This window comes from Emys orbicularis, chromosome 20, assembly GCF_028017835.1.
Source record: "Emys orbicularis isolate rEmyOrb1 chromosome 20, rEmyOrb1.hap1, whole genome shotgun sequence".
NCBI classification, from domain to species: Eukaryota; Metazoa; Chordata; order Testudines; family Emydidae; genus Emys; species Emys orbicularis.
This window is the reverse complement of record NC_088702.1, coordinates 9,956,217-9,971,344: the sequence shown is the minus strand read 5'-3', so window position 1 is coordinate 9,971,344 and position 15,128 is coordinate 9,956,217. Positions and strand designations below refer to the sequence as shown.

The window sequence follows — 15,128 nt, the reverse complement described above, 5'->3', positions numbered from 1 at the left end:
AGTGGATTCTCCATCCCTGGCCAGCTTTAAATTAAGGTTGGATGTTTGCCTAGAAGATCTGCTCTGGTTCCAACAGGAATTAACTCAGAGCCGTTCTCTGCCCTGGGTATCCAGGAGGTCAAACTAGATGATCCCAGTGGTCCCTTGACATCAGAGCTCACGACTCCCAGCTCAGGGTTCTGTGCCCTGCTCCATGCTGCGCTCCCCCCCCGCCCCACACACCTGCACAGAGCAAATCTCCGTGGAGGAAAACGTCTCCAGAAGCAGCACAGAGCGTGTTGAGCCAATTCCTCGGCAGGAAGCGCTGGAAGAGCGCCCAGGCCCTGGTGAGGTGCCATCCCAATGGCAAAGCATCATTTGTCACACAACCAATCGCCCCAGAGGCAATTTTTAAAAACAACGAAAACTTAGTAAATGGAAAATAAGCCAATGCCAGCGCACGAGCCGTAAATGCATCATGTGGCTGGCTCGCCCCTAGGACAGCGCGGGGTGTCTCTGTACAGGCTCCCCCCCCCCCCCCGTTCTGCCAGTGCCCCTCAATCCCGACCCACATCCCCCTGCTATCCCAGCCCTGGGCTTCCCCTCCTCCAGTTCTGCTGCTACCCCCAATCCCGACCTGCGGAACTTTTTCCATTTTAAATTCCGATAAATAACAGCAAAAATTGTTGCAAGAAGGTTGTTTGTTTTCCATCCAGCTTTGCAAATAACAAGGGAGGCGAACCGGTGAGGTCGCACAGCCAGCCCTGGGTAGAGCTGGAGTTCTGAGGCCCCGGCAGCCCCTAACCACTGCTCCACGCTGCCTCCTGCATGCCAGCCAGACGTTTGGTGGCCTCTGCAGCCACTGACCATTTGTGCACGCCGCCTGCCGCATCATTCCCACGTGTGTCCCCCAAGGCTAGGTCGTAGCAAGGGACATGAAAGCAAGAAGCTCAACGCATCCTCTTGGAAGGAAGAGGCTCGGTGCCTGGCCTGGAAGTCAGGAGACCTGGGTTCCATCTGTGCCACTGCCATGCTGGATGGCCTTGGGCAAGTCCCTTCCCCACTCTGTGCCTCAGTTTCCCCTCCCACCTAGATTCCCTTGGGAGACTTTCCCCAGCTTGGGCTAGTTTCCCTCACCACCTGCTCCTGGTTACAGCACTCAGCAAATCCCTCTCCCTGCCTGCAGACCCTTGTCGTGCCCTCTCTCTGTCAGCTCCCATCTCCCCCAGCCCATGATCTTTCCCTGGCTCATCTCTCAGCCCACTTCAGCACGTCAATATCTTCCTGTTAACAAGGCACCAACCATAATGCCCTGAGAACTCCATGGAGCGAAGGCTGGGATTCTACGGCCTGATTCTCAGTCAGCTCCCTACTTGCACCAGAGCAGGAGGCTTTAAGCCACCTTTGCACTCTCCATATTCTAGGGCTGTGCAGGGGCCGGCCCAGCCCCCAGTGTCAGTTAGAGCAGCCTCGGGGCTGCTCTAACCTATGCTCTGCTTCCCATAGTGCCTCTATGGCCCCAGCAAGCAGAAAACGGGCAGGGCCCAAGGCATTCCAGCCACACCCCCTGTGCTGAGGGTTGGGTCAGTTCAGACCCTTCATGCCATCCCAGGGGGATTCTCGGAGGGCCATTCCCAGTCACCACTTGCAGAGGGACCTGAGTGTGACTGAGGAGCCCCATTACTTGCTCCGCTAGCCCCCCTGTCTCGCCAGCACAATGTGCTTCCCCTCTGCTCTCTGTACGAGGGGGCTGGCAAGGGGCAGGATGCAGGGACCTGAGTGACCCGATGGCTCCCCGATTTCCCCAGCCTCATGGGCGCCTGGGGAGTGCCAGTCACTCCATGCATCCCGGTTCCTTCCACGCTGCTTCCTCCGGCCCTGCTTCACCCCCCTCACAGGTTCTTGGCATACTTATTCCCCAACCCCCACAGGACCAGAGACCTCCCAGGGCAGCTGCTTCCTTGTGAGTGTCACAGGGCCCAGAGGAGCAGAGATTTTGGACCCGGGGCTCAGCCACCACCAGGCACGTGACGCCGGGTAGGGCCATGGGTTTCAGCCCCTTGCGGCTGGGCGGGGGATCAGGCTCAGTGGAATTCCCACTGTAGCAGATGTGGAATGTTTAACCTGACCCTGGACTGAGATCCCCCGTGTCTGCTGAGAGCATTGGCAGGTTCGAGTTTCCTCCCGACAGCTGGAAATAATATCAAGTTGAACAAGGCAACGGAGCCGATTCCCTCTCCTTCTCTCCTCCCACTTTCCTATTCCTTCGCTCTTTCCCCATCTTTCTTTCTTTCCTTCCTCTGATCTTGCTCCATCATCCTCAGCTCCAAGAAGCAGCGCCCCTCGTGCTCTTTTCACACCGCCACTGCGTTGTGTCCCCCCCCCCCCCCCCCCCAGCACCTCTCCTCACACACAAACACTTTGGATCTAACTTGGCCAGTCAATGCAAATCCTCCAGCAAGCGGCCCCCCCCGGAAATGGAATGGAATGTCCGGTCGGCTGCTGGAGCCATGCAGAAAAGCTCAGGGACACAAACAAAAGACGAGCAGAGTGTGGGGGGGGTTGGTGTGTGCCCCAAACAATGGGCCTTTTATTCGGCAATCCCAAGCACCCAAATCCCCAGGACAATGCCGAGTGACTGGCAGCCCTGTAGTGCAAGCACAGCACTGACACCCGGAGAGAGAGAGGCCTTTCAGAGACAGGCCTGATGGTTAACTGTTTCTGGGACGCTGCATGCTGGGGAAATTCAGAGGGACAGAACTCAGATCCTCCTGCTCCAAAAGCACAGCCCCCTGCCGGGGAATCACCATCAGCTGTCAGCACTACAGGGCCTATGACACATGGATGAGCAGCTCTAATTCATCCAGTAGAGGGCAGTGGGGGTGCACTCACGCACTAGCCCAGCTCAGCACAGGACTTTGCAATGATGCAGCCACTTCTCTCCAAGCACTTTCCAAACATTCCTGAACTAAGCCTGCCAAAGCTGCTGAGTAAGGGGACATGTTGAACGGGTAAGGAAACTGAGTCAGAGGGTGACTCACCCAAGGGTTTGCTGAAAACCTACGGCTGAATCAGGAATAGAAACCAGTTCTTACCGCCAGCCCCCTGCTCGAGACACTAGCCCCGCGTCCCCTCCTAGAGCCAGTGGGACCCAGGCGTTCTGACTCCAGCTCCTTTGATATAATGATGAGACCACCCTCCCTCCCAGAGATGGGAATAGAGCCCACATGTTCCTGCCCCTCCCCCCCCCCCCCCCCCGCTTTAAACCCTGGATCCCACTTCCGCTGCGAGTCCTGGTCAGAAGAAAATTTTTAAAACCAAAGGGGGAACTACACAAAACAGAGAGGGTTTTCCCAGCCCATTTCACCACAGTTTAAACATGAGCCCACTGGGCTGGCAAATCCACCCTATTCTGGAACCACTTTGCTCCTTTCTCAGCTATCACTAGAAATGGATGACAGTTTTTGGCCAAAACTTGGGAGGTAAATGCCAATTCAACCAAACAAATGTTTCGCTCATTTCGTGTCACTTGCACTGAAATTGTTCCCTTCACAACAAAACAAATTTGGGGGCGGGGAGGGGAAGGAGAGAACTCCTTTTTTTCCCCCAATTTAAAAATGACTTTCAAAATTTCCTTCAGTTTCATTTAGAAAAAATGCAAACCCATCTAACAATGCTCAACATCGAAATGAATCAGGCTGATTTTTGTCAAAGCAAAAATGTTTTGTTTGACCGAAAATGTCAGGTTGGGGTTTTTTTGACTTCTTGTTTCACTAGTAATTTTGAAAATGTTCGTTTTCCATCCGACCCAGAACAATTCTTCCCCCACCCCCGATTTTCAAAATGACCAGTGTGTAAGGAGGGGATGGGGACAAAAAAAGAAAACGATTCACCCAGCTCTAGTGGTCACGACCCTGTTCTGCACCTGCAGCCAAGTAACGTCTCCCCAACCTCCCCTTCTTGCCCCCCCCCACCAAGGAAAAATTGGGACAGGTGGTTCAGATTCTCTCATAGTTTTGATGTGAAAAGAGCCATTTGGGCAGATTTCCCAGCGAGCGACACTGGGGAAGGGCAAAGAAAACGCCTGATGTGATCGGCCAACTCTCTTTAGTGGGGAAATGGCAAGCCCATTGGTGGAATATTTTGCTACGCAAATCACCAGCAGTATCATGCTTCAGGGCAAAAGCCAAGGGGTCAGGAGGGAACTGACCAGGGCGCAGCAGGTTCTCCCATCACTGCATGCTCCTTCCTCTGAAGCGGCTGGTGCCAGCTGTTGCTGGAGACAGGATACCCAGCTAGATGGGCCCATGGCCGCAGCATAGCAGTGCAGGGGTGCAGCAGTAGGGGACGCTTTGTGGGGACGGTGGCCCTGTTCTGAGGCTACATCCGGGGGCTGCCTGTGCCAGCCCCCAGTACTGGCCTTGCTCCTGAGGAGGCTACACTGCCAGGCCTCACCACGTGTGCCTGGCCTGCAGGGAAGTTGACCAGGCCTTGGTGCCCCTGGGTGGAGGTGACAGGCTGGTGCTGTGCCCAATCCTTGTCTATGCCCCCCCCCGCTCTGGGGGGAGGTGCTAAACCAGGGGCCACAGCCCCCCATCCCGAGCCAGGAGTGGGGCTGCTGCTGGGTTAACCTCCCGTGGGCTGGCTGCCACACATGACTTCATGCTGCTAGAGGAGCCAAGTGGCATTGGGAGCTGTCAGACATTGGTCTCCACATCCTCCCCTCCACACACGTAATGGTTTCTCCCAACTGAAGGCCTTGCAATGAAGATAAAAGCCCTACTACTAGTGACAGCGGTTGGGGGAGCCTCCTTTAGCCCATGTGGTGAGGCTGTGATGCTGGGAGGGAGCCCTGTCAGGGAGAGATTGTTGCTTGGCAGGCATAGACCGAGCCGTGCCCCAGGCAAACCTGCAATGCGCACAGGGCCAGTACCAGGTCGTACACCAGATGAGCTGCTGGCTGGGACAAGACACACGGCGGGTGTCATTAGGTCTATACACAGAGGGAAGTGGAGTCCAGTGCTGGAGCTGGGAGTCAGGACTCCTGGGTTCCATTCCCAGCTCTGACTTGCTCTGTCACCTTGGGCAAACTCACAGTCTCCCCGTGCCTCAGTTTCTCTCTCTGTAATATGGAAATAAGGATCTTGGCATCTACCAGAGAGGCCTTAGTGACTGTTTCTAAAGCACTGGGAAGTGCTCAGACGACAATTGCTGCGGGAAGCATCGTTCTAATCACAGACTCAGCCCTGCCTGGCTGGCGTCCGCCGCTTTCCCCTGGGAGACATTAGATAGAGACTCCAGGGGACCAGATCCTGACACACCCTGTCCCCCCGGTGACGGGACTCGAGACCACCATCCCAGACGAGTGATACACCGGGCAGGGTCAGATGACAGCAGCCTTAGCGGTAGGTACGACATACACAGGTCGATCACTAGATCACGTCGAAGGGGTGTCTGGGGATAGATAGATCCATTGCCTCTTCCCCCACACAACTGTCAGCTCTGCTCTTAGCTGGGATTAGAAAACACCATCCCTGACCGACAAACTGGCACAGTTGCCGCTGAGGGGGGAGAGAATCTGCTGCGAACCCCTCATCTCCGCCAGCCCCCGAGACCTCGCTCTGGAAGGACAATACACGCCACGCCACACCGTGATGGTTATAAGGGGGGGAGGGGGTGATGACGGACACAGACAGATCCCAGGGCTGTCGCTGGCTCCCGGCCTGCCTTGCCTATCCCTGGCCGGGTTTAGCAGCCTTGCCAGCGACCATCCAGTGTCCCCAGAGCAGATTGAGGGGAACGTCTCGTCCATTTCACAGAGTCTTTGGCACTCGTCTTGGTCCCTGCCCAGATGCCCGTAAAGTGGAGGCAAGGCCTGTCCTGTCCTAGAATCATAGAATATCAGGGTTGGAAGGGACCTCAGGAGGTCATCTAGTCCAACCCCCTGCTCAAAGCAGGACCAATCCCCAGACAGATCCCTAAATGGCCCCCTCAAGGATTGAACTCACAACGCTGGGTTTAGCAGGCCAATGCTCAAACCACTGAGCTATCCCTCCCTCTTTTAAAACCTGGCTCCCTAGGGGACGGCAGGGCAGGGCCCCCAGAGGCTCCTCTCTGCCTGCTCTAGGGAGCCAGGCTTCAGCCTGCCCAGCTAGCACTTCTGGTCACGTCTCATTGCACCGGGGGGGGGAGGCAGTTTCACTAGGGTTTGTCCCACCCCCACCCACTCCCAAATCCTCAGTGGTCATTTTGGGGCAAAATCCGTGGCCTGGGGACTAGCAGAGCAGAGGAGCCAATGGCCCCATTCGCTGTTGGGGGAGAGAGCTGCACCATTTCAGCCCAGTCAGGACATGGTCGGGGGGGCACCAAGGTCCCAGCGACTCACAAAGAGAGTAAGGTTCATTTTCTGCTAGGCGAGGGTGTGCGCGCGTGTGTGTGTGCGTGAGGAGCTTGTCTGTGTAATCAGTGTGGGGGTGGGTGGGGAGTGGGTACACGGTGAGCGTGCGCTGAGTGTGCAATGAGTGTGACTGTGGGGGTGATTGTGGTGAGCGTGTGCCGTGGGGAATAGAGGGATGTGTTGGGCGGGGTGTGTCTTGCACATGGGTGTCACGAGCGCGAGTGTGCATAGTTGTGTGCGCAGTAGTGGGGTGCTGTGCGGGAGGGTGCATTCACGCGCATGGTGAATGGGGGTGAATGCACCGCGTGGATGGCTGTCCGGATGAGGATGCTGCACTTGTGTGTGCAGATGCAATGCGTGTGCAGTCAGTGTGTTGTGTGCCTCTCCGTGGAGGTCAGGGAGGGTGTGTCTCAGGGAGCCTGAGTGTGTGACGAGCATGTTGTGTGTGGATGCACTTGAGTGTGTGGGCATGTCTGGCAGCAGGAATCAGGCCCAGTTCGGGGAGGGGGGGTGTTATGGGTTCAGTGCCCCCTCCCCTCCCTGGCCTTGGCCTCCTTATCTCCCTGAATAGAGCGAGGCTGCATGGAGGGGCCCCCTCTGCCTTTCACCACTGACCCACCCGGGTCCTGCCCAGAGTGTGGGGCGGAGGGGACGGCCAGCAGGCATCAGACACTAGGGTCTGCAGGGGGGATGATGGCAACGCTCCTTCCTCCTTTCCTGGCATCTCCCCTCCCTGCTCAGCAAGGGCCGGGCGCTCTGCTCCCTGCCCTGTGCTGACACATCTACCCTGGTGTTGCCAATATGGGCGGGCTGCACAGCAGAGTTATAGACTGAGATAGGCTGGCAAAGCAGGGCTGAGCAATGCCCTTGGGCACCCTTGGCAGCCATGTCCTCTCAGAGTCAGCCCCCATGGGTGCCCCAGATTCCTCCCCTGCACACACCCATGAACCACCCCCCAGGACGACTCCTCAGCACCCAGACAGCACCAACGTGAAGCTCTCCAGCTGACAATTACACCCAAACCAGCTCTGGGGGTGGCAGCTGCCGTTTCAAACATGGGGGAGAAGGGAACCCAGCAGCCGAGCTCCAAACATGGGCGGGGACCCCAGCATTGGGGCTTAACGGACAGTGTCCCTAACGTAATCGTTTAGATCAGTGGTTTTCAGCCTTTTTTCATTGTCAGACCCTTACAAACTTTTGAACGGAGGTGCGGGCCCCTAGGAAATCTGCAAACCCCCAGGTGTCATAGAATCATAGAATATCAGGGTTGGAAGGGACCTCAGGAGGTCATCTAGTCCAACCCCCTGCTCAAAGCAGGACCAACACCAACTAACTGCTGCAGACCACAGGTTGAAAACCACTGGATTAGCTAGAAAACTAGAGGAATGTTAAAGGGGTGCGTGCAGGGCCGACGCAACCCATTAGGCGACCTAGGCGGTCGCCTAGGGCACTGCGATTTGGGGGGCGGCAACCGCGGCGGTATTTCTGCGGCGGGACCTTCCGCCGCCTCTGTGAGGGGGCGGCATTTCGGGACGGGACCTTCCGCTAAAGCTGGCGGTGCTCCTGGGTGCGTGTGGGGATGGGATATAAGGGGACATACATATATGGAGATGGATAGACACTGTCATTGCGTGGCTACAGTCACAGCCAGCCAAGGATTTACCCCACTAAAGTGAGCGATGGAGGTGCCTGGCTGGGGAATGAGGGACAGCCCTGCTAACAGTCTGGGAGGTGAGCAAACTCCCAGAGCGACAGATCAGGAGCCGACAGAGGCACTGACGGGGAGGCCGCCGAAGGGACCAACTCACAAGAGAGAGAGCAAATGACTGTGCGGCTTGTGGGGCTGGCTGCCCAGGGGCTCCATGGACAGCAGAGAGGTCCAGGGAGTGGGGAGCAGAGCCCAGGACTCACAGAGATAAGGGGCAGGGCACTTGGGTGTGGAGCTTTCAGAAAGGGCAGGAGCGATGACACAGATGATGGGAAACACAGACATTTTGGCTCCCGGATTCCTCCACCATTAAACTCCTGGTGAAATTCTCAACAGTTCCCCCTGTGTTTGCAGCTTCGGGGCCATCTTGACATGTGGACGGCATGAGTGACATGTCTCCCTCTAGTGGCTGATCAGTGGATGAGGATAAGGCCCTACTACTGCCGCCTGCTAACAGGGCTGCTCCTTTAGCTCTAGTGGTAGAAGACCGTGTCTTTAATGCCAAAGGTCCTGTCGTGGCCCACAGATGGGGACTGTATAACAAGAGGTATGGTGGGGAGGGCACAGAGCCGGGACTCAGATCTGGATTCTATGCCTGGCTTGCCCTTGGGCAGGTCACTTCCCCTCTCTGGGACTCAGTTTCCCCTCCCATACTTGTCTGTCTGGTTTATTCAGATTCTTGAGAGCAGGGACTGTGTCTGTGCAGTGCCCTTGGGGCTTCTATGTACTGTCAGACACACAGTCAGAACTCCAGCTGGCCTGCAGCAGTTTCTGACGGCGAACACAGACAGTTGGCAATGACAGAAGGGGAAAGGGGTCTACTCCCAGTAGTCAGACTTCCAAGGGAGTGACTCGTAGCCCATGGGAGAGGATGGGGCTCAGGGTTTATAGCTGGCTGATCTGCAGGTCCAAGAATCCAAAACAGCCAACAGTGGGGCTGGGTAAGACTGCACACACCCCCAGCCCCTGTCTGCACAAGTACCTGCCCTCCTGGCAAGGGTCACGGCAGCAGCGTGCACGTGATTGTGAGAGCACCAGGGCACAGCCCTAGCTCTGTGGGGTGGGAGAGGAGCCGGCGATCACACTGGGATAGAGACTGGGCAGCAGCCGCATGGGGATGGGGAAGGGGTTCTCTGCCGTGCACCACAGCCCGTGTGCCGATGAGACATACAGAGGGGATGTGATGAGAGCCGCTAGCAATTTCCGATGCGATTGTTTAATCGCCAGAGGCACGAGGGTGTGTGGGGGTGGGTGGGATGCCTGTGAGGGGAGGAGATTATAGAACGGCAACTTTCTGTGCCCGTCACATGACGCAGCCCGGCCAACGCCCGCATCACACTCACACTTCCAATCTGTCCCCTTTTCCCTGCACTCCTTCTCCCCACCTCTTCCCCGCTCCCCCTTGGCCTGACAGCTGGGAAATCTCTCCTTAACCTCCCTCCAGAAGCCCACCCCCCTGCCCCTTCATTCGGCTCCACACCAGGTGACCAGTCTCTGCGCAGAGGCCCGGATGGCTGCTCTCAAGGGGTCTCCGCAGCACTGCCACTTGTTTCGGCTCAGAGACAAGCGGCCCGGATCCCGGCGCTGGAGTTCACCTGCCAGCTCCTGCCCCATTAAAGCACATGGAGCCGGCTCGAGAACGCAGGCTTTCTGCTGCTGGCTGGAGCGTGACTGATGAGACCCAGGCTCTGCTTCCTTTCACCCCTTACCCTCAGCAACCTCCCTTTCCTCCCACGATGGCGGAACCAGGTCCTGCGGGAGGGCTCGGGCTCTCACCGCAGGGGTCATAGCTGCCCTAGGAAGGATGAAGCCAGTATCCACCAGTGCAGGGCTGGGAGGTTGGGGAGGGGCTGATGGACGGTGGGCATTGGGGGCGGGGGGGGGGAACAAGAAGATGAGGGCCCTGGGAACTCTTTTGCTCAGGGTGAGCATGCTCAGGCCAGTGGGTTTCCCAAGTGGTGTGGGGTTTAGGAGCCCCAGTTTGGGGTGCCTTAAAGAGCTCGGATTTTCAGGAAGTGCTCCCCGAAAACCCGCATCTCTGTTGACAATCGCGGCCACAGCAACTTTCGCTGGGGGGCAGTGGGACAAGCGACCAGCCCGCCCTCCCCCCCGCTGCCACAGACAGCCAAAGAGCCACCAGATTAGAGTCTGTGTCAGCTGCCAGGAGAGAGGGGACAGCCCTGGGGGAAGGGCACTGGGGGGGGGGGCAGGATTTTCAGCACACTGGGCGCAGAAAAGTCGGTTCATGTGCCTGGATAGGAGCGAGGTCTTTGGAAAGCCCAGCCCTGAGCTCTTGGGAGCGCAGCCGGTGCACTCCTGCAGGGCTCCGGTGCAGAGATCAGGCACCAGGAGCACGGCCAGGCTGTGGATAACCGAGGGGCTGGGTTACCTGGCGTCCTGTGTGCACCAGTGCGTCTAGACCAAGAGCTGGAGTCTCATTCTAGTTCCAGGCACTTCCACTGCTTGCTGAACAGCTGAGTGTCTGCTGTGGGTGTGCGTGCCAGGAGGGGGCGGGGGGCATCTCTAGCTCTAGATACACAGGGCCCCGGATTCTCCATCACAGGACACAGGGGGGTTGTCAATTACAGTTCCTATGTGACGGGCGAGTAAACCGAGGCACAGAGGACATGACATGCCCAAGGCCACGCACAGAGTCAGCAGCAGAGGTGGGGCTAGAACCCAGGCAACCTGACTCCACCCTGTGCCCTAGCATCTAGACCCTACTCCCTTCCAGGGCTGGAGATAGAACCCAGGAGTCCTGACAGCTCCACCCAATCTAACCCCTGCAGCCCACTGCCTCATACTGACCATGCCTCCAGCAACCCACAGTTGCCTTCTAGTGGCCAGAGATTAGGCACAGTTAGGAGCATCACCCCAGGGTACCTACTGCACTCACAGTAAATAGCATTAAGGGGCAGACAGAACAGCTGGAAAAGTTGGCATGGAGGCCCATGCCCCTGTGCTGTGAATGGCGCAGTGCCCGGTGCATCCTTTCCCCCTTCTCGCCCCTTCACATCTGGCCTGGAGAGCTCAGCCAGGTGGGTTTTCTGCTGGGAAGATAATGCTGCCACCACCACTACTTAGCTCTGCCTGAACACTTTTCATCAGCCGCTCTCAGTTTGCAGAGGTGAGCTCTTATTAACAACACCGTTTACTGCCTGTGCTCCGGCAGCCGAGAGCCGGTCCCCACCGTGCCAGGCACTGCCCAGGGACAGAGTCCCTGCCCCAACCAGCTCACAAGTGAAACGACACAGGAGAGACGCTGCCCCCATGTTACAGGTGGGGAGATTAAAGGAGTCAGACCAGGTGGCAGAGGCAGGGACTGAACCCAAATCTCCCACCAACCCAGCCCTTTCCACACTTCCCGGGGTTCCCACGCTGCCTCCCGGGCTCCCGTTTGCCGTGTTGCCCAGAGATTTCCTTTGAAAATGGGTCCCAGGGCAGCCCAAACCTCTGCCCTGAAACAGCCTCCCTTCCCCAGCAGAAAAGAGCCCGATCCAACAGCTCCCATGGTCAGCCACTGAATCACGCTGGCGGGCCGTGACATGGCTGTTCGTTGGCGTGGGCATTGCCTGCCTAGATTTCACCACTTCCCCTCCGGGCAGCCCCAGCCCTGCAATCCCCTCCAGATCTTTGGGGGACGCCCCCTGCAGCTGGGCTGGGGCACTAGCAAAGGCAGCCACAGAAATGGAAACTGACCATGGGGGGAGAGGAAGGGGAACCAAGCCCAGGGAGCTGCCAGAACAGAAGCTCTGGTGCTTGGGTCTGGGGCGGGTTTGCAGCTCCAGTAGGGTGGGGAGGGACAGGCCTGGTCCCCAGGGGAGAGGGAGCAGAAGGGATTTCCCACGCTCGCCAGCTCCCGGGGATAGGAGCGGTGTTTGTACAGCGCCGAGCACAAGGCAGGCGGAGCTCCGGGGGCACTACCCTAATACCCAACACCCGGAGTGGGGGGCTGCACCAGCTAGGCACAGGGAAGGGGAGCCAGGAGCCTGGTGCTTTCGCGGGGTTAGAGAGACCAGTCTTTAAATCTTACAGTGCCGCCTCCAGCGTCTGCTCCCAGCTGTCCCTGGAGCCAGCTCAGCGCTGCTCGGAGACCCCCAGAGCCCCTAGGGCGTGAGCGCCGGGCAGGGCTCCTTGGGGGCGGCGGGGACCGAAATCTCGCCCCAGCCCTTGTCCCGCCCGGGGTGTGTGTGTACTGGGGGGGGGGGGGCGGAGGGGAACGGCGGCCGGGCGCGTCGGGGTTCATCTGCCCGGCGCAGGGTGGGTCCCTGCCAGTTGCGTGAGGCCGGGCGCTCCGGAGAGAGCCAGCGGCTGGCCCGGAGCAGGAGCTGGGAGAGGCCCGGCACTTTGCCGGGGTGCGACCCGGGGAATCAACCCCCGATTCCTCCCGCCCCGCTCCGCGGAAATCCTCCCGGGTCCAGCCGTGACGCCCCCCCGCCCAGCCCGGCGGCAGCAACTTACCGGCTCCGGGGCTGGCTCTGGCACCGGGCGCTGGGAGGGGGGCTGAGCCGGGGCCGGTCCGCTCGGGGCTGGGGCTCGGGGCGGTCCCGCCGCGCCTGGCTGCGCTCTGGGCTCGCCTGGCGGAGGCAGCGTGATGTCAGCGCCGGAGTGCGAGCGAGGGAGACGGAGCCTTTGTCTGCATCCTCCTGGCTCGCCGGGCTGGGGAGCGCGGAGCGCAGGAACCTCCGCCAGCGCATTTAACCCTTCGCATCCCACGCCCCTGCCACGCGCCGCCCCCCCTGCGCCCGCCCCCTTCGCCGAGACACCGGAGCTCAGGGCTGGCGGCCCCAGAGCCCGGGGGGTGCGCGCGGCTGCTTGGCCCGAGGGGGAGTTTCAGGGGAGCACGCGGTGCTTGCTGGGATCAGCCCAGGTGCCTTTGGAAATCCAGCATATTCCCGCCCAGGGGCTGAGCGACCCAAACACAACAGGGTGGCCAAGAGCCGGGGCTCGCGGCGCCAAACAGAAAGCGAAACTGACCCGTTCTCTGGGGAAGGGGCTGAGGTGCAAACTCCAGCTGCATCAGCCGGTTGATTTTTGCATCTCGTTTCAGCAGGGCCCAGACCCAGTGGGGCAGAACCTACGTCCAAAGGGTGACCCAGGCCAGCTCCGATCCCCAGAGGAGAGAACCTGCCAGTATCCCAGAAGGGCATCCCCACCCTTTGGCCACTTGCCATCATCCCTTCACACAGGGCCGTTAGTTACCCCTGGCTGCACTCACCGGTGTGTTATTGTAGGGTCACCCGGCAATGAAAGGCTGCACTCATGGGTGTGTTATTGTAGGGTCACTTATGAGTTTCTCCACTGCTAGCCCTGACCCAGGGAGCTGGGAAGTGAAAAAGAAGCATCTAAAGAACAACACAGACTCTGCAACCAGCTGCCAGGAGGTGCAGCTCCCAACCTGGCACCTTCCCCCCTCTTCTGCATCCCTGAGCCTGGCTCCCCCCAAGCCTGCTTCCTCACAGCCCCTTCACGATTGCAGGAGCCACTCCTGTGTTCCCCACAGGGACAGCCCTCCTCCCCCGCCACGCCGCCCCACGGGAGGGGCCAACAAACCGCATCCCAATCTGAGCAGTGTAAGAATGAAATCAAAAGGAGGAACTGGGGCCTTTCGCTTCCCCCCCAAGGAGGGGGGTGGGGGACTGGAAACATGACATCAGGGTTTATTTTAGCAAGCAGCTCAGACCCTGTGGGTTTGCCCATCTGGTTGCTGGTGGGGCCCTTGGGCCCAGGCCTGGGCAGTGCCCCTGGCAGGGGCATGACTGTGGGGCCCAGGTTTCTGGCTGAGTTTTGGGGCACCAGGGGAGAGGGAGCGGCCTGGCTGCACTTGCTTCTGCTCTGCAGCGCAGGGATCGGCTGCCTGCTCTGGCCGGGAGAGGCCAGAATCAGTTCCTGTGTGGCTGCCAGCTGCAGTTCCTAGACGATGTGAACCCAGAGCTGCAGCTGTTTGGAAGGCTGCCACTGCCGCCCTTGGGAATGGTGTAGGAGGTGCTCGCTATGCAGCACTCCCAGCAGCTCCAGTCCCCGCCTCTCCCAGCAGGGGGCGCACCGCAGGGAGCAGGGCAGGAGGGCTGGCCAGGAAGGGAGCTCCCAGCTACTCCAGTCCTGGCCTCTCCCAGCAGGGAGCGCTGTAGGAAGCGGGGCAGGAGAGCTGGCTGTGGAGGGAGCTCCCAGCTGCTCCAGTCCCAACTTCTTCCAGCAGGGGGTGTTGTGGGCAGTGGGATAGGAATGCATCCAGGGGGCGCATGCAGGGAGCAAAGCCATCAAGGGGTTAAACTCGACCAGGTACATTAACAAGATTCGACCCAAATAGGAAGACCATGTACTGTAGTTATCTAGGGTTGTGCTCTCTCTCTCTCTGTGTCATAACTGGGTCCCCTGGGGTCTATCCCTGGGAGAGGGTGGGCGGCAGTGCTTGTGTGGGCTGTCATCCGTGGGTGGACACCCCGGGGGAGCTGGGTCTCTCTGGGAGCTCCGGGCAGGCCTGCAGCTGGGTGTTGTCTGCTGCCCCTGGCCTCCTGCCGTCTGCGCTCAGAGCTATTCCATTAGGGTGTTGCACAAAACCCTAATCCGGCAGTTCTCAAACTGTGGGTCACGACCCCAAGGTGGGTCATGACCCCGTTTTAATGGGGTCGCCAGGGCTGGCTTAGACTTGCTGCGGCCCAGGGCCGAAGCCCGAGGGATTCAGCCCCGGGGCAGCAGGGCTCAGGTTACAGGACCCCTGCCTGGGGCTGAAGCTCTTGGACTTCAGCTTTGCACCCCCCGCAACCCAGGGCGGTGGGGCTCGGGCTTTGGCTTTGCCCCTCCCCCCCCGCTCAGGCTTCTGTCCCCCATCCTGGGGCCGTGTAGTAATTTTTGTTGTCAGAAGGGGGTCAATGAAGTTTGAGACCCCCCTGCTTAATCTCCAAGCATTTCCATATGAGAGCATAATGAGACATCCTCTGGCATTGCCTGCTGCCCCGCTATAGCCATCTGCTCAGCCAGCATCACCCAACCCTGCCCTGGGGACGCTGCCAGGGCCGGCCCCCCCCCCCCCCCATTGCGGCA

General features: G+C 59.2%; 1 protein-coding gene across 1 annotated transcript in view; it reads right to left on the bottom strand.

The window, feature by feature from the left end:
• PEA15 (proliferation and apoptosis adaptor protein 15) overlaps positions 1–12,781 on the bottom strand; it is a 40,143-nt gene extending 27,362 nt beyond the window's left edge. Inside the window, 2 exon segments of the mRNA XM_065420533.1 lie at positions 12,546–12,642; positions 12,644–12,781. Coding sequence (XP_065276605.1) covers positions 12,546–12,642; positions 12,644–12,781 — 235 coding nt within the window.
• Between the last annotated feature and the right edge of the window lie 2,347 nt (positions 12,782–15,128).